Genomic DNA, 20031 nt, shown 5'->3' with positions numbered 1-20031 from the left:
TGACTCTTTATCAACAGGTATTAATGCAAAATTAACAAATTTGATAACTCTGATAGGCTTTCTAACGAAAATGAAGTACACAAATTATGAAGTCTGATGTGGAGCAAGCTATGTACTGGCAAGGTACCAAGTAAACCTCAAAGAACCATCCTTATTTTCTCAAGGATCTAATTCCATCAAGGAATTGAACTACTGACTTCCCTTTCTTTACCACCTCCTGCTGCCAACAGTCAGACAAAATAAACCTCATCATACAGATTTTTATTGAGATCTCTTGAGACAGAAAGAAGTAATTTCTGGACTAGAGGCTAAGTGTAAGAATTGTAGCCCCAGAGGTCAATTGTCTAAGAGAACTGTAGGCATTTGTGGATACCTCAGAACAGAGGCAATATCCAAGCTGTGGCTATTGTATCAATGTACAATGTATCAAAATACAGTTAAAGTGATCTCTAGTTTAAAAAATAACCAGTCAAGGTTACAGAAAGGCCTTTTTAAAGACTGAAACAAAAATGCACCTCCTTGCAGAAAGGGTACAGTATCTAAAATTTCAGTCAACAAAGCCTTTCATAATGCATGTCGTTTTACAATTTTCTCAAGTCACATTGTTTGAAACAAGAAAGTCCAACATCTACACCCTTTCCCAAATTCAAAAATTTTAGTCTCTGTCCTGACATAGAAGGTCAAATCCATAACTAGAGTCAGTCCAGCAGCATGGAATCCAAGGTTCTTAACCAAACAGCACCACTGAGGGTCTAGCCCATAGTCACCAAATCTGATCTTTTAGTTACAGTTACAAAATAAATCAACTGCAACCAAGATTATGGGATGCAAACTCAGGTTGTTCCTGAAGTAAGCCATGGTTAAACTGTGTTTCCTGTGAAGTAGTGGAAATCTAAAGTGAGACTCAATAGCGTCAGAGCTATCAAGCCATTTTAACAACAGCATAAGAAAAGCACCAATTTGCCTGTGGAGATACAGACTCTGGGCTTCTTCATCTTCTCATATATCACACTTTTCCAGCCTGTTATTACACTTAATACCCTTCAGTGTTTCATAATATGAGTGAGCTTACAGTCAATCACACTTTGTGGTGCTGAGCTTGCAAAGCAGCATGGATCAAGATCTTTCCATTCCCTTTGAAATCCAAGTCTGGATTGCTCCAGCTTGTTTTTCAATAGAGCAGTATTTTCAAATGCTACAGTTCGATTTTACAATGCTGGTGGCAAGGCTGGGAATCAAGCTAAATCCACATGCATCCAGCAGGGAAAGTTGCCATAGGGGAAGAGTGAAAAATCAAAGGGGGAGCAGTAAGATGATCCTATACCACTGACTTGCTGAATGCTAAAGAATACAGGTTTAATACACAGAGAAATGAGAAAGCCAAAAAGTTACTTCCAATAGTGTCAATAGTTGCTACTATGACAGAGATGTAAACACAAAACTGGAGGGAAAAAGAAAAAGCTGCTGCATATGCATTGCTTCTTTGTCACCCACATTTCAATTACTAAATGTTTCTCTTCAGCAGTATACACCATTCTAAATAAGCTTCACAGCTGACAGGAGAAAGCATCATGGGGTAGTTTTTTCCTGGTATAGCTTATAATCGAATTATATTTGACAAATATTTCTATCTATACCTTTCACTGCTATGGCCTAGTCTTTGCTGAAGTTGTTTCAGGAGAGCAACTACAAAATATCCTCACTTGAAACAGCTTTCCAGTAGCACCCATTTGCTGACTTCAGTATGGTGACTCCTGTAAGGACACATGGAAGACAACAAGGTCCATGGTAGAATATTGTACTGCTCTGCTGTGTCAAATTGCTGTAAACCCAAATAAATGTCAATGAAGCATCAGAGTTGCAACAAGAAGAAAAAAAATGTGTAGCAAGAACATAAATCTGACCCATCATTATGTGAAAGTTTTTGTGTAGAACACAATCTCTGAACAAAATACAGAGATTTTGTATTTTGAGATTTGATTAGCCTGCTATAACCAGAAGAATCCCAAAACTACATGACAGTGTTGGTTTGGTATTTAAATACTATTTTGCATATTAATTGCCTTGCCTTACACAACTTCCAAAATGTGGAGAAACAGAACATCTATGCAAGACCACAGCAAGAAAACACTGAATGTCAAGAATTGCATTGCAAAGATCACAGTATCAGGTGTACTCAGTCACAAAACCAGAACCAGTAGGAAGGCCAATGAATTTTAAACCATTTCCTTTCAAAGCTTATTATTTTTGCAAGTTAAGTACAACAGGAAACCAAAGAAATTGCACATTAGATCCAGGCTACCAACACTATAATCACACCTGCTTTTGTGTTAAGGTTACGGAGTTAGTCTTGGTGATTTTATTTCTCCTAGGATCCATGTATACCTGTGTTAGAATCAACACAAAAGTCTTATCAAGTTTATCACCTTACATGCAGCAATGGCCATAAACCACTTGAATTCATTTTTAGACTGGAAGCAAACATATTTTAAGATTTTCATTAGAAAAGAAGTATTTAGAATAATCAATAGGGGTGGTGATACCTTAAGTTTTAGCTTTTTCTAGGTAGCCTCTTCAGTCATCAGTGGAGAAGGACAACTTTGCTTTTTGAATTGAAATGTTACTCTCTTTCACTTCACCTACAGCCTAGTAATTCAATTTTTTATTTGTTTTTATTTTAAAGTTTTGAACTACCATAAACTTGTGGCGAAACAGGGAAAATTCAGGGTTTTTTAAAAGTTCATTTCCTTACTGAAGCTTTTGCATTGTTATTTGATGGATTTAGTTAAAAAACTTGTATCTCTCTCCACTGGATGGCAGAAAGCTGTTCACTTTAGTCCTCTCACTGCAAAATTGACAAGCATGCTGAAGGAAAAAAATGAAGGGTTCAAGGCCTTTTTATTTTTTCTTTTCTTTTTTTTTTTTTTATTTTTAAACGTGCCCGATTAGGAAATAACCAATTTTTATTCTGCCTCCAAAAAATTACCAATAACCTACTGCAGCAAGTGTTACAGTATTGTGTTTTAAATCCCAAACAGGAACCTAAATAAGCAAAAATAATATCATGTTCTGGAGATTGGGGGTTAGGCAAGAACAAGTGATGCCTTTCTCCCATGTTAAGTGCAAGCATTAGTCATTAAATTGTCTCTGCCCCTCTAATATAAAAGCTATGTGCACTGAGAGTTCTTTGCAAGGGTCAGACTCTATCCCCAGACTGTGCACTAGGCTGGACCTTTGCTTCCTGACTGAGGCAAACCCAGCAAAAAGAGCCAAGACTTTACACACCCAAAAACATCATGGGTGAAACAACACTTTTGCATCATATATCCTAGCTGGCACTAAACATCTCTTGATACTTTTCAGCAATTATACCACAAGCGACCTAAAGTATTATCAAGTAAGGCCTCAAATTTTTATTATCTGCTGTCTGCAGTATGAAGTTCAACCATATATGCCAAGGGTTCATCAGCCACAACCACTGTCCATCACAAAAAAAAATAAGTTATTCTGTATATTAATGCTTTTTATTTACTGATCCCATTCTTCTTTAGAATGAACCAAAGAAATACCCCAAAACAACACAGAAACCCAAGCAATAACTTTGCAGATACACCTTAGGTTTCAAACATCACAGTAAAAAAATCAGAAAATTTTAAAATAACTAATCTGAAGTGGAATTATTTGCCCTAAACCCTTCAGCATTCAATTGTTAACAGAACTGCATGTCTTCCTACAGAGTATTTACGCAGTAGCACAGTCACAAATACAGCATGATTTTGACATTTACTGTAGCCCTGGAAAGAAAACAAGCCAAATACATTCCTGGCACAGCTTTAATAATTTCAAAATCCATTTGCACAAAACTCTGGCTTATTATCTCAAAAACATCATGGAGCAATATTTTATCTGTTTTCTGAACTCCCATTTTCACCTCCCAGAACATAACTTAGTACTTCAAACTAGATCTTAAGGACTCAAGTTATAGCTAAATCTCATATTAGCAAAAGGGTAAATTTCACTCCTAGGGCACTGATGAGAGGAGTCTCCTTCCCTGCTAGCCAAAATATTTTTTCCAGACAGTAGCTTACAATATGACTAACACCCATGTAACAGACTCCTAAGGTCATCCCTTAAAAAAAATTCTTTGATATTTCAATTTTCAAGTTCATCAGCAGCCTCCTCAGAAATGCCTGCATTCCTGACAGTCTAGTCTTCAGCACAACCCGGGAGCTGAGCCACCCACTTCACACCGACCTATACCCTTTCCAGGCAGGAGTCCTGGGAGCCGAAACTTACAGTATTTTGTAAATACCAGTTTGCCAAATATGGCTGTTGGTATTATCCACTGGGTTAATCTTGTAACCTTTCTTTGTCTTTTACATCCCACTTGCAAATTTAGGTAGGGGGGGTGATGAGGTGAGAACTAGAAAGGAAAAGAGAGGCGATATGGGACTATGTGGCAGCTTAATTTGAGGCACTTTAAAAGACTTCTCTATTAGTCTATCTGAATCTCCAAAAATTACTTAAAAGGAAAAAAAAAAAAAAAAAAAAAGAGGAAAAAAAAATTTAAAAAAAGCGCACACCACCAGAGGGCTGCTGCCTGCAGGAAAATGAAACTGCTGCATTTTAACACTGCAGTAGAATTCCACCAGCTCCACGGAGGCATAAATAAAAGTGACCAACTTACAAATCTTTTGTAACTAGAACACACAGCATCATACATAGTTTTACTCAGTGACATTTTGTTTGAGAGATCAGGGACAAATGCCCCTAAGGAAAGAAGCAACAAAAGTCAGCATAGCCACATATTGTCAAAATGGGAATATCAAAGCAATTTCTCCATTTTATTAGATTGTTATAACAACTTTTTAAAGGCAGCCCCAGAAATTTCAGCATTTATGTATCAGTATTTCAATAATCAAAAGGACAAGCTATGGAAGACAAATACAGCATAAACAGATATCATCACCTGGCAGACCAGACTGTATGGGCCAGTCCATCCTCAAGAGGTTTAAAAAAAAAATTAAAAATCACTAGACCTAAACAGTAGGGTTATTCCAGGCCTTTTCATGATGTGTTTTATTTGTGATACAGTTATCTATGCTAGCTGGCTAACCCTCTCAGTCCCAAAAGGGAAGTCAAGGATTACCTTAGTTTTACACCAGGGCATAATAAAAAAAATATAAAATATAATTTTTTAGTAGTCCAAGGCTCCACCCCAAGTCAGTGACTAAGCCTGTTAAGGCCTAGTGAAGACTACATAGCTATTGTTTCTGAATAATCTGCCTTACAACTGCACAATGACACAAACAGACCCTGTATTGTACACATCTCTACTACTTTTGAAGACAAGAAATGTCCCAGCTAAGACTCTGTAGCATTTTAGAGATCACAAGAGTACAAATAGTGACCCTCCTTTGAGAAGTTCAGTACCTTTAATCCAAGGAGCCTTGAGAGTATGGAATAATTTTGCACCAGAGAAATAGAACTCCCCAGGATCAAGCAGAAGGTTGGCATTTTGTGTACACACACACACAAAAAAACCCCAATCCAACCCTGAAATGAAGTCTCCCATACATAAAGTGTACAATACATTATGTATAAAAACTCTCAGCTTATCCACATCTGACACATCATATTGATCTGTAGCTGATGCAGAGTTTATCAAGAGACCAAAAAAAGGCACAACTACTACAAGTAAATAATAAGGTAAATAATGGGGGAGACAAGACTTCTACTTGGGGCAACATTCTTAGGTGCTCTGGTTCTCTTCTCCAACCTTCAGTGCCCTCTGTTCATTGCTCTTTGTGCCAGAAGAGAACAGCATATCCCACCAGGGCTAGAATTCCACCTGTGACTGCAAGTTACACAAAGCCTTTGATTTGGATGCTGGGCCTTGCCATGTGTTCAATCCCCACCATTTCAACAAGAAGAAAAAGACCTAGAGCACATGAGTTTTCCCCCTCTGATGAACTCCTCTGAAATTTGCAGTAGAGCAGACACTTGAACAGTAAATATGATGGTAATTTGGCTATTCTAATCAAAGTTGCTATGAATTCTTGTGAAGCAGTCCACAGCCCACCGAGTTCCATGGAGCCACAGGCACAAAAGCTCTGAGGATAAATGAGAATTGGTGGAGCTAGAGAGGCTTTGCAGCCATAACTCATCTAATTCAGTGGTGATAAGAGAAATGGTGATGGCAGCATTAAGGACACAGACCCAGAAACACTGACTATTTTTGCAGCATTTCGTCTGAGTAGGACAAGGCACCTGGTAATAAATATGCAACTGTCCCAGTCATGCTGCTAGTCTGGTTGTTCCTTTTCCTAGCAAAGATGAAGCAATGATAAATGTAAGGACATTTTCTCCATCCTGAAACTTAATGCAGACTGGCTGGGTAATTTCAGTACAGGTATGTATGGAATACTACAGAATTACTACTAGAAGTATTAAAACATTTGCTTGCCTTAATTTGTGTGCTAGCTGAGCAGACAGACTTCTGCTTTAAGGATGAAATATAGTAATTTGTAAAATGCTGGGCCTATATTTTCTGTTTGAATTGAATTTGCTTACAGTATCATTCCACTTAGTGCTCTAATTTGCTTGAATATTCACTGCAGAGATGTATTCCTAGGCTGCTCTTAACTAGAACACTGCCAGAGGTCTGCCTCTGCTGCCATCAATGAGAAGCTTGCTCATGAGTCAAACTCCCCTCTCAGATAAACGTGAGGAAGGCCTTGAAGTCACTGAGACTGCACAGATGTAACTGAGTGGGGAATTTGCCTAAGTAATGTCTTAATCACAATCAGGAAACAACCAATAGTAAAAGAGATGTAATTTCATAAATATGAGCAATGAAATAAACCACAGACCCAGAAGAAAAGCAGCATGGGACAAAACCCAGAAACTCTAGGACAGCTTGTTCTCTATTGACAATGATTACTGATTTTAATCAAGCTTTACTGATTTACAAGAGTGGGAAATTTGGGGGGAAAAGGGTAGATTTAATTAGCTTCAAAGGCTAATGACAAACTTGAAGGCTGGTGCTCACAAAGTGTAAGGAATCCTAAAAGCTGTGCCACTCATAGCTGTGTCTTTACAAAAAAAACAAATGCTTGCGTTTAATGAGGCGATAGTGCCTGCGCCATTGCCAAGTTCTAATATAATACTTGGCTTTGTCTTTGGTGGCGATTCTGTACAGACAGGCATTGCAAACACACAAACGGCTCTCAGTCTTCCTCTCAGCTTTCTGCAGGAAAGGACTACTTCAAATACTGCCACTGTACCAAAATGGATACATGGAGGAAATGCAGTGAGAGCTCCCTTCTTCCCACACTCCCCAAGCACTGAGCTCAGCTTGCAAACAGAAATGACCAAGTTCAAGTCTCCGTGGCCCTTGCTTTGCACTGCTCCAGCAGCAGCGGGTAGGCAGCAATCCAGCCTGCCAAGCTGTTTGGGGATTCCCCCAGCACCAGGGAATCATAATGTGCTTTTAGCACCACCTTCTCCTTCTAACTTTGGTATAAGAATCTTAGTCAAGGTGAGGGCAATATCCGAAGAACAGCTGTATTGCAGCAATCTCGATCTGTCACAGCAGCATCTCATGGCCCTCAAAACCAAGTGAAGATTACAGAAGCTGTGCTGTTTAGGACAGCTTTCTGTTAACCTGATTTTTTAAAGGAAATAAAATTTAAATGTTCAGGCTGTCCATCTGCAATTCCCCCATAACATCAGAACCCATTATCAATCTCTAACCAAGTCTGAAAGAGCAAGGGAAGTCTCTGACATTCTACAAATTCAATGGAGAGTGCTGAATGTCTGTGAAAAAAAAACTAAGAGATTCAAACCATCACTCCCCCTACAGAAAGCTCACTTGTGATTTATCCTTAATGTATTTCAAGAGAAAGAAAAAAGATGGACAAGCAGCAGAGACACGTCCAAATGAGTCAAACATTGTCCTCACCTAGTCCAAGAGACAAGGGACAGAGAAAGAGCAGGAGCAGCAGGGAAATACAGGGTACAAAAATAGAGAATACAGAGTTCCTTAGTTTTACAGGTCACTGAGGAAGTTATGGTTTAGCTGCACAGGAGAAGAGTTGAGGCTGGAAGTTATCTCTGGAGATCACCTGGATCAACACCCTTGGACAAAGCACAGCCAACCAGAGTGGCTGCTCAAGGCTTGTCTAGTCTGGATTTGAACAGTGCAAGGAAGGAGACTTCCCAAAATCTCTAGACAACCAGTGCCAGGTGCTACCCACTCTCACAGTGGAGGAGCTTCTTCCTAAATTTAAATGGAGCTTCCTATTCACACACAAAGGCCTGACTAGGATTAGTGCCTTAGCATGAAAGGGATTACATGCAGATAATGTAACACAAATTATCCTTCCCCTCAGTTCACAAGCTGGGCAAGACACATTAAATGTGGAAGAAAAAAATACACCTAAGAGAAAATAATTGTCCAAGGACATACAGTGCATCAGTATTAACTTCCCAAAGACAAAGCATATTGTATAAGTAGGAGACAACCATAAAAGAACCTTGTTTTTCAGTCTACCATGACCATACAGTTAAGAAAAAAAAAAAAATCTGACAATAACATATGCTTATTTAGGTAAGGGCCATATCCTTGAGTATTTCTACCAGCACTTCAAGCAGTAAACATGAACCTATTTAAATAAGGCCTAAACAATTAAGGGTCTAGCCTTGGAACTGTAACATCCCCAGAAATTTTCTGAAGATACCTTCTTAGCATCTTAATTATTTTTCTCTAAGAGACTGCAGCTGTGGAAAGAACCAAATATCTGTCTAGAAGCCTCTAGATTAGGATAACAATTCTCGGATCAGTTTTCTTTTTGCAGAGGCAAGGTCATGCCAAACTTTAAAATAAACAAACAAACCAAACCCCAAAAGCAACCAAAAGAAAAACCAACCAACCAAAAAAACCCACAAAAATGCAAACCAAAAAAACGGATTATGAGGACTTCAAAAAGATAACTGTGGACCAAATCTGTACCTGCTGCCAGCAGGTTTTCTCAACATGAAAGCCAAGCTATCCATCATTCAGTCTGAAAATATGATGAGAGCTTTGTAATAGAATACTGGGAGAGATTAAGAGTTTCCAGTATGGTAAAATCTTAAACAGTCAAATTCATTCCTTAATCTTAGGGACAGGTCACACTTATTAAAAGGCATTCACACAATCACTAAATGAAACTCACCCAGGGCAAATGGCTGGCATGATAAGTAACCCAATCCTCTGCTGGCAAACAACCAGCAAAAGACATCAGAAAAATTTTCATAATGGCACACAGTACATTTAACACCACAAAGATTTGGGATATGAAGTCTTATTTTCTCTCTGAAACTTGTGCTTTAATGCAAATGCAACAAAACATTAGTCTTATCAAAATCTTACACTAGATGAGCCCAGACTTCATCAGAGCAGGACATTTATTTTAACAGAATTTTAAAAAATGAAATTGTACATCTCCAGCTCATGTTTAGCTGTCAATATATTCTTGAAGGTCCCTCCTCTTCATAAATTACATTCCTGTAAGGCAGACAAGCCAACACTATGAACTTTGGTGTGCCTCATCCTGGACCAAAACAACAAAACAATCACTTTTCCAATAGGAGTATCTATGTAGAAACCTAGCAGTGTCTGCACTGCTAGCTACACATAAAGTTATTAAGGAAAGAATGAAAGATAAAGAGCCAAGCAATTTCATCATCGTTCTCTGCTGGGTCAGTATGAAGACCTGGCAAATTCTCATTTGCAGCTCCTGTTCCACTTTAAGAGACTGACACTTAATAGTTCTAAGAGTAGGCTTTAGACAAACAGTAAAAAATTAAAATATCTTTTGTCCAGCTCAGTTTGCTTCTTCCAGAAACCAGTTCCTCCATTACTTCTGTTGCAGTCAATAGGGCTTTTAATAGGTAAAATACAAGGGGAGTCAGTTTATGGCATTTAAAGCTGAACACACAGAGCAATGACACTGCAAAAACAGAGTGTGTTAATACACAGGTATATGTAGACTACTAAAAAATGCTACACTGATTTGTTTTCTCCCACATTAAGCATATAGTGCAAAAGACAGCAAATCAAAATTGCAAGCGTCTCAGTATATAAAGACAGAATGTTTTTTTTCTAAGTAGAAGCATAGAACCAGAAGAGCACTCACTAAATGGATGCCTGAAAACAGTTTTCCTTTTTAGAAAAATTAAAGGTAAGTACTTCACTGGAAATATTATCATGCCTATAATTCCCACATAGTGCTGTAACATTAAAATGAGAAAGAAAAATAGAACTTGCACCCCACCCTAAGCCACCCAATGATGATTTCTCTCCTCAATATCGCCCTGCATCCTGCATTAACCCATTTACTGTCAGCTGATTCACAGATCTCAATGCAAAGTTTTTACCAAGAATAATTTCCTTTTGTCAGTGGCTGGCAAGTTATCTACTTTCTTCCAAACTCCTTGATTATAAAATCACTGATTATCAATGAGTGGATTATTAGATAAAAAACTGAAAAGCAGCCTGTTATCTGTGGTGAGTGACACAAAGAACAGTCCCTTCCAGTCTAACCTTACCTTACCCTAATTAAAAATGTTTATGTGAAAAAAACAAACATTTAAAAACTATTCCCCAGAGTAGTTACAACAAAAGTCTAAAAGCCAGAAGCTGCTTAGCACAGCCATGGAGTTTAGAACAGCAAGCTTGGCCATTAGAACTCCATGAAAGAATTATTTAGGGCAGCTTTAGGCCTGATATGTCTCTGTGGCCTTCAGGAAATAATAAAATCATTCCCTCAAAATAAAACCAAGAGCACTAACAATTCAAGGAAAGTGTCCTACTCTAACACCTCCCTAACTGAGCAAGGCATCAGCCACCTGCACCAGCCTGAAGGTTATTCTGCCCTCTGGGAAGGCAGTAGTACCACTGGCAGGAGAAGATACCTGGATTTGCTTAAACACTCACCATCCTTTACCTTCTTTGTCCATATGACACACTTGCATTTAATAGTCTTTAAAAAGTTTATCCCAAGGTCATTGGAAAAGAAAGAATGCATTCCTGTTTATATAGTCCACAGGACAACTGCACCCTCACAGGCATCTCTGCCACAAATGACACATCCAAGAACAAAATGCTTGCAGCTACATCAATAGCCAGTAATGCACTTCCATGAAAGGAACCAAAACAAATTCTGCTGTTCCACCTAAACTCCACCCAAACCCAACTTTCAAAAGCTATGAAGCAATGGAAAAAATCTTCTCGGTAATTTTTTTTGTATGGCTTTAATATATTTTTATTAGTAATGTTTCTAGTCTGTAAATATAATTAATTCATAAAAATTTTATATTCCTATTAAAAATTAAATATAGAATAAGTAAAATGAAACTGGATGAACAATATTAATATGCTCTAAAAGTAGTCATTTTAAATCACCTGTTAAAAAGACTTTCTGGAAAACTTATATCTATCAAGCATGAATGCTCATAGGAATCGTATCCAAACTGTCCAGGAAAACTGAATTTTTGGTTTGAATTTGCAAACATCTGTGTTAGAAGTACTTGCATAATGATCCAAGCAGAATGCAATTCTCTTATGCAATATACACAACAGACCAGATTCAAGAGTACAATTCAAAACTTTGAATACTGCATAAGTGCAGACAATCCATAAGTGAGGTAAAGACAGTTGGGGAAAGGAGATATAAATAGCTGTTTGCCAGAAAATCCAAAACAAATAAGGATTTAAAGGAAATCACTCTGCATTTACAGACACTGCAGATGAAGCTGGTTCAAGTTCATTAAGAACACTATTTACAACAAATTATTCATGTTATTCTACAGATCATTATGGCTGTTTTGTAGAAAAACATAATGTTTATGCATGAACTGGAAATGGAACAATCTCCTCATATTCCATAAGCAGAATGAAGAGCATTATTGACTAGGATTGCTAAACATCTTGGGCTTGTTAAAAAAAAAAAAAAAGAAAAAGAAAACAGAAAATTTCTTTGGGATATTTCTTAATAGGACCATCCACAACAAACCAAAAAAATCCACCCTCATCTATTTATCCCAGTCTTGATGATTCTACTACTGAATTCAGCTTAATATCAAATATGGACTGACTTTACAAGGGCAAATTACAGTATCTTAGCATTTGAAGAGGACCACTACTTGAGCATTCATTTATGCCTCTGCCTTTACTGTACCTTCACAGAAATCTACATCCAGGCTTCCACCTTGTCTTATGGTGACTGTTCTCCTATGTGCATAGCACTGTTCTTACGCAATGTCTTTTACTTCAGAAGGTATTACTTCCAAACTTCTCATTTCCTTTCAACTTTTTCTGAAAGCTGGAATTCTTCCACCACCTGCATTTGTTCTATATTAACCACCTGCTAATTTTTAGATGTGTATCACATTTATTATTGCCATCACAATTACGGTTTAACTCTCTAAAGCACAAAATATTAAAGACTTCCCAAAATGTAACGTATGGAGTAAACTTATGGTATACTGAAAAACATTGCAATGCTGCAGAGTCCAGAGCATACACTGGCTGCTCCACTCAGTTTACAAAAGGAATTTTAAGAACCTAAAACACTACACTTGGTTCTTCCCAAAGAATCACAGATTTTCTAGAGATCAAAAGAATTCCTCTCAAGAAGTAAATGTTCACAAGATTTTTTCCTTTTTTCAACCTCTCTCATCACCCTAATGCTTCTCACTGTAGCAGAACAAAATGACATTAGAACAATGACAAAAAGTAGGAAAGTGCTTGAACAGTGCAAGAACCCTATTTGTGAAATCAGGGCTTCCACAGTTCCTGCTGGCATCTGAAATGCAAGTATATAGTCAGAGTCCTACTCATTTGACAGTATCAAATTCTAACAACACTTGGGTAAGGAAGTTTACTGTGCTTTACACAGAAAAACAATAATTCAGAGCCTGCTTCTGTTTCCACAAATTCATAATAATTGTGCTACTAATATTGAGATAGAAGACTAATGGCATGCCCCTACAAAGTTTTCAGAAGGATGGAAGTTAAAAATAATTTTCACTGTATTTAGCAAACAGAAATTTGCTAATTAAAACAATAAACAAAACAACTACAAAGAGTGAGAGCCATAAAAGAGATAGCTGAACTTTCCAGTTCAGACAAGTAGCAGGGTAATACTAGTTTACTTCAGTCAGTAAAGCAGGTAAGCAGTACTTTTCAAAAGCGAAAGGTATAAAAAGTTAAGGAAGACCATATCTCTCAAAACTCGTAACCATTACTTGATAATCCATTACATGTGAGTCACTATGACATAATGTTTCTTGGGAAAATGTCATTCTTAAAACCCCTACTACCTACAGTATTGCTTGCAGTATTTATTTCTGTGATTACAAATTCAACATTTAAGTCTTCACAGGCTATCATGAGGAAGAACATGGGTTCCTACTGCTTTGAAAGAAACTGCCATAAGGAAAGAAAAGTATATGTGTGAAAACATTATTAGGATATATACCAGTTTGTTGTTTGCTTGTGTGTTTAAAAAGGCCATGAGGAAAACTGCAATGATTCACACCTCTTACAATGATCTATTCATCTAGACAGCTAAATGGAAGAAAGCTGTACTCCTCAGATTATCACTAGATCCAATACGGTGTGTTAGAAAAAAAATCATAGCAGTATGAATGAAGAGGATATACTTTGTTTAGCCTACTTACCTAAGGAAACCAGGCTTCTGAGACCATGACTTGAATAGAACAGAAGTTTTCAACCAAATTTGACAAAGACAAATAAAAAAAATTATCAAATTTCAGTTTCTGCCAGTGTCATGGAAACAGATGGGTAAGGCTGTAAAGAAATGTCCTGGTTAAGGTCTCACTAAATAAAAGGCTATTAAATTCTCTAAGACCCAAGTTTAATTATTTCTGTTCTTACATAACCCAACAGCACACTGCTGAACACCTCATTCATGGCTCATATATAATGAACATGTTATACACCAAAATAGCTGTAAGCTATATGGGATGCAATGCAGAAAAGGGAACCCCTACAATTTTTGTGAAGGTCAAAGTGCCGTGAGTTCCAAGCACGACTCTTTGCACAGAGCTTAAAACAGAATAAAAGGAACATAACAAAATGAATAAGCAACATTAAACTTCCCATAAAGTTTATCTCAATGCCAATAGAGTAACTCCCATTTAGAACCAATGCCTTACTTGTAGACAAGTCCGCATTTTAGAAATTTCAACCAGGCATTGAATTGGTGCTACAGCAAACAACGATGCCAAAGCCTACACAGTGACTGTCAAATGAAAATACAAGAAAACACTCCAAAATGCTAAAGACCTTCACAGGAAATACTTCAGTTCCTCATCTTTGCACTCATTAATAAATATTCACTACAGTCAGTTTGAATTACTGTTAAAGGGTTTCAAGGGTGAAACAGGTGCTAATGAGGCCAAAAGAAACACAAGAACAGAGATAACTGTGGAATTTAAAAAAAAAAATAGAGCAAGGAATACACAGGAAGCTGGTTTCATGTAAAATTAGTAGCAAATGAAGAAAATCTATACCTAAAGCTATAACACTGATTCATGGTTGGGTGTGACTGGGCCTTCTCAAGGTGCACTGTTTGCATGTGTGTTACTGTAACAGGACACACATCCTTTGCTCACTACTGTTAATTACAGTGAAAACCTCCTATAATTAACTGTGAAAGAATGTACCAATGGAACTGAGATAAACCAGCATTTCCCCACACATCCACATATATACACAGCAGGGATTTTTTTACACTGGCTGTTCTATAAAATAATTTTTTGAGTATAACAATCAAGATTCTGATGCCTCTCATATTCTTGCAGGATCATTTACATAGAGATTCCATAAGCTATTTCGGCAGATGACGTCAAGAAGAGGTGCTCTAAATTCAACCTATTATAAAAGCAAACCATCTTGCTACAGTACTCAAACAATATGTTAAATTTGTATGCTGTATTATTAAAAATAATTTTTGCCCCTCTATCATTCCCACTGGCAGCAAAGACCTAAGCCCAACCATTTTTCAGCCCCCTCCTAACTTCTCTGCCTGACAGGCCCTAATCCTCTCTCTGTGGCACCGGTCACCCTCGGCAAGCGTGACGCACCAGCCCAGAAGGCTGCTCAGGACAAATTTTGCATATCTGATCAATCAACACTTTCAGTTGTTACCCACTAATTTGTATAGAAGGCTTTCCCCCGTCAGTTTTTCCCACCCACAGCCAGATGTCACCAGGTCCCACTAATGTCCCAGATACCACAACCGGACCTCTCTGCAGGGACCAGTAGGTTGCTGGCTGCTGGTAAACTCTTCTTTTTCAGCTTTTAAGGTGGCAATCAGCATGAACTCCACAGAGAGAAAGCCAAAGAGTTTTACCTACCATTAAGTTCTCCCTCCATGGCATCCTCTCTAAGTCTGCTCTGAGCTATGAATGAACTTTCACTCCTCCCCGAAACCCCTTCTTCTGAAAGCAGGTAAGAGTGATTAATATGTTTGCATAACACCCATGTATCTGGGAGCAAAGCTTGAGCTGCCTATATAAAATAACTTTATAGAGTCAATAATTTTCTATTCCAAATAAAGGTGATGGATATGAAGATGACTGCAAAATGGACAGGACTTAGCAACAAAACTTCCACTTCTTTCTATTCATAAATAGAATATTAATATAATATTCGTTTTGCCAGATTTTTCTTCCCACTCTTCCTCATCTCCTTGGTAAAAATAAATTCCAAAACATTATCTCCTAATCTTCCAAGCTTCAAAGTCAAGCTCTAAACGAATTATTACAATCACAACTTCCTTCACCTGTAAGCCACTGCAACTCAAATGCCAAGATACACAATATACTATGGTGAATCAGGCCCTCTTACTGCACTGCTTGTCCTCTCCCTAAAATGCTGTAGGTTGCCTGCTTACCCACCAAAACAAGCAGGATGAGGATGAGCTACATGCCACACACTGGTTATGCCATTCTGCATGCTCCCAAATGTGATTAGCACAGAAAATGCGAGAAAACCAGAAAGCATCTTTCCATATTTAGCCATGTATGTTTAATACTGAGTTAGATTTCACCTCAGTGCATTATTCCATTAATCAAGGATGGGTATAAAAAAGAAAGATACCGACTGACATCAGCTACTTTCAAGATCTCTCTTCCTCCTTCCCCCACCTCCAGCTTCTATGACACCATGTATTGTGCGTTTCATGTGCATTCATGTGTGCAAACAACAGAGACTTATCTATAAAGATCAGTTATATGGTAAAACTGCAAAAGGAAACTTTCACCCTTGTCCAGTTGGTTGAATAACTGCAGAGGCCAACAGCAGCAAGCCTCTAAATACATCCTCTTCTTCTCTCTCCACCCCCACGTCTCTAATCACTTAGGAGGAAGATAGGAAGATTAGCAGAGAGGAAAAAAACATAACCAAAGCTGCAGATAACCCTTTAGGACCACAACGTCAGGCTATAAGAACATGGAGCAAAAGATTAATGCAGCTGTATTTTCAGGAATCTCAGGCACAATTGCATTTAAAGGGGAGGGAGGGGTACTGAGAAGGTGAGAGAGAAAAAAGAGGAAATGGTGATGAAGACAAAAATGAATTTGTCATCTACAGCTGGCTCTTTGATCACCTGGAGTATTCAGGAAAGCATTATCAGCAGAGATAGGGCAGTTCTATTAACATTATAGCATAATTTTTCTTGTAGGATATTTTCATTACCATCATCAGAACAGATTATAGTAAGAACACAGCTGCAGAAGACCCACTGAGCTAAGCAAAGGATAAAGGTGGTAACCAAAACAGTGACCGAGAACTACCTATAGCAGCTAATATTCTGAAGAGATTTGGAAAAAAAAAAAAAAGAAATATAAATAAAAGTCACTTCCACTAGAAGACAATGTCATCTTCATCCATGTCTCTGAGCGGTTGCTATGGGGTTGTGAAGAGGAGGGGAAGGATGGGGGGAGGTTATAATCAATCATCTCAGAAGAGCATTGCTTCTTACAGAGAAAGATCTGGATTTTGACTGTGTCCCTAAGAAAATTGCGGACTGCAGAGCTGCTGCCACGCAGGGCAGCAAGGAAGCAGGCAGAGCAGAGGCAGCAGCTGGGGATGGAAACGCCTATTAAATCCTTTAGACAACAGATGGACAAAGCTCGGCTGGGTTATAAAAAAAAATACACCACAATGCATCATGTTTTATTGTCCCACCATAATGAACAACACTTAACACCCACATGCCCAAAGAAGCCCCCCTATGGCTGATCTTACCCCTTCCCTAAATTATAATCCCAAGTCTCAATCCACTTTTGGGGGGATCCCAACCCAATGAATTTGCCAGATGCCATTGCTTATTGCACCTGTTACTAAAAATAAAATATTTTATGAAGGAAGACATTTGGGCTTCTTTTTAAGGGTTTTTCTTCCAATTAATACTCCCCTGCCCTTGAAGTGAATATACTATCCAAGCAAGCAACAGTAAGTCCAGATCTTGAACGCATTTAGGGGATCTAATTATGTCATGTAGGGCAGAAGCACCTGCTCTCTGCTAATTCCCTCCACTCCCTTTCCTCTTTTTAATATTTCTTACCATTGTTCCATTCAGGAAAATCTGCTGGGGGCAAGTTTCATAAACAAGCCTTAAGAAAAATAATTAAATAACCTCCCTTCCCCCCTCCCAACCCCTCCTACAAAAACACAGCATAATCAGAATGAAATCTGCTACCGATCCTCTATTTTTCTTTTATTTCAGACCCTACCCACAAAAACCACCAGCCCATCCATCCATATTTGCTAAATACCCACAGCAGTCAGTGCCAGAGACATACTGTACATATTTCCACCAACCCCCCCCAACTGCACCTTAAGGACTACACCCTTTTCAATCATGATGTCATGAAATACTGCTGGTGACTCCCCCACTACCACCACCACCTCCTCGGTACTACAGGCTGTGAACCTTTAATTTCAATATAATTTGATTAAAAAGAAAAATGCTCCTAAGTAGGGCAGTGAAGAAACGGATGTGAAAATTCACTACCAGCAGATCATCTATTTTTTCCTCTGCCTGCACTCTAGCTGTCATCAGAACAACACCCATTAGCAGGAGTAATGAACATAAAGCATCCTGGGCTTTTTTTCTTTTTCTTTCTTTTTCTTTTTTCTCTTTTTTAAGGAGAAAAGAAAAAAAAAGAGAGAAAAGAAGGAATTAAAATGAAAAATAAAAAATAAATAAAGGCCAAAATCCCCTATGAATATTACCTTCACTGAAACAGCAAATGGGAAAACCCTCAACCCTCGAACACCCCATCCCCAACACCTCACTGGCTGCTACAGCACCTTCCCTCTAGCACCGGTGCTGCTGCAAAGAAACCAACCTGTCTGTCCTTTTCCTAGGGTTTTCTCCAAACGATAGGGTCCAACATATTGTGCATGTTGAGCTCCGCTGCCTTCTTTCCCTGTTGATGTCATTTCTACCTGGATCTGTAATTCTGCAACGTGTATGTGCTGATGAGCTGGAATTTCTCTCTCTGCAGCTCTTTTAAATTCCCACTTTGCAGCTGTGCAAGCAAAGCACTCTTTTTCTTTGCTTTAGTCCCCTTGGATGCAGATTTTCGTCTTCCTCCTCTTTCTTTCCTCTCTCTCTCACGTGCTTGTTTTCTCGCTGGGTCTGCTTGGGACGCTGAAAGACGAAGGAGGTGTTTCAGTGTTCAAAGAGGGGGATCTACGATCCAAGCCCGAGGAGCATGATGCTGGTGATCCGAGCTCCGCACGCCTTGTTCTCTCCAGGAGCTGTTCAAGGGAGAGCCAGAGCCGGAGCAGCGGAAGAGCCGGGGCCGCAGCCGTGAATGACATTAAAAGCAGCCAATCCCCTCGCCTCCCACCTTCTTCTCCCCTCCTCCTTCCACTACCTTTTCTTTTCCATCAGCAGCAGTTGCTGCCTCTGCCTGCTACAGAGCATCATGACCAATGGCAGCAGAAAACACCGAAGTTCATCAGCCTATTGATAAGGCACAATTAAATATAATTTATTGTGTATATTAATTTGAGACCCAAACATGCACTCCTTTTTTTTTCTTAGCCTCTCAATTTTACTCCACTATGCAGCTGCAGTTCCAGATTAGTAAAGAAAAGGCAAGATTGTGCTAGGCAATAAGAAAGGGGAAAAAAAAGCTACTTTTAAAAATGAGCTTGGGAAATTATTTGCTTCTGTTTGATTCTGTTTTATTCTGGTGGACCTGTATATCCTAGAGGTTTTTTTACCCTTTAAAGAAAACCTTGGGGAAAGAGGGGGGCTGTGGGGGAGAAGAGAAAAATAACAGACACAATCCTGTAACCACTGAACTCAGTGACAGACCTGCTTTTGAATTTGATGGGAACAAAAAACTTCTTAGTGTCCTTAGATGAACATATCAAAAACTGAATGGACACTCTCTTAATTAAAATTGCAACTGAAAATCCAGGGATTAGATGGTAATAGGAACAGATTGCCTGATCCACAGGCACCGTACTAGCAGTGTAAGAAAACTTTCACTGTTTTTCACCAAGTATGGCTGTGTTTAACCTTCAGAGATTAGGGAGCTGGACAAAAGAAGGGATTCTGCAGATACTTCAAGTTCAACAGAAACCTATGTACTTTCTGGATTCAGGACCATAGAGCAGTTTCAGCCAGTCTCCAGGGATATCAAGCTGAAGCTGAAGCTAGTCCAGATATTGCTGTTCAAATTCCAACTAAGACACAGACAGAGCAAGAATTCTCAAGTCAGGGAAGGTAGCCTTGACAAGCCTGTAAAGAGAGTAAAGAGAGAGCAAAACTTTTACAAGCCTTATCATTATCTGTTGCTTATTGAAAGAAGATTACTTCAGGTTTGTTTATTTGGGTTTTTTTGAAGAGGGAAATTTACCTTTTTTTTAATAGCTATATCCAGAAACAACAAATGCTTTTGTAAATTGGAATAAAACAGAAATAAAATAGAAAT

General features: G+C 38.5%; 1 protein-coding gene across 12 annotated transcripts in view; it reads right to left on the bottom strand.

The window, feature by feature from the left end:
- BRSK2 (BR serine/threonine kinase 2) overlaps positions 1-18975 on the bottom strand; it is a 298090-nt gene extending 279115 nt beyond the window's left edge. For 3 of the 12 annotated variants that reach the window (XM_077784246.1, XM_077784247.1, XM_077784248.1), the window contains exon 1: positions 18430-18975. In XM_077784246.1, coding sequence (XP_077640372.1) covers positions 18430-18523 — 94 coding nt within the window. In that variant the 5' untranslated portion in view covers positions 18524-18975. The remainder of the gene's footprint in view (positions 1-18429) is intronic. The other 9 variants (XM_021526710.3, XM_021526709.2, XM_021526711.2 and 6 more) reach the window with 5 other exon arrangements.
- Positions 18976-20031: the final 1056 nt, after the last annotated feature.

Source organism: Lonchura striata, chromosome 6 (genome assembly GCF_046129695.1).
Source record: "Lonchura striata isolate bLonStr1 chromosome 6, bLonStr1.mat, whole genome shotgun sequence".
NCBI classification, from domain to species: Eukaryota; Metazoa; Chordata; class Aves; order Passeriformes; family Estrildidae; genus Lonchura; species Lonchura striata.
Note: the sequence above shows the minus strand (reverse complement) of the source record. Positions and strands in the feature narration are given on the sequence as shown.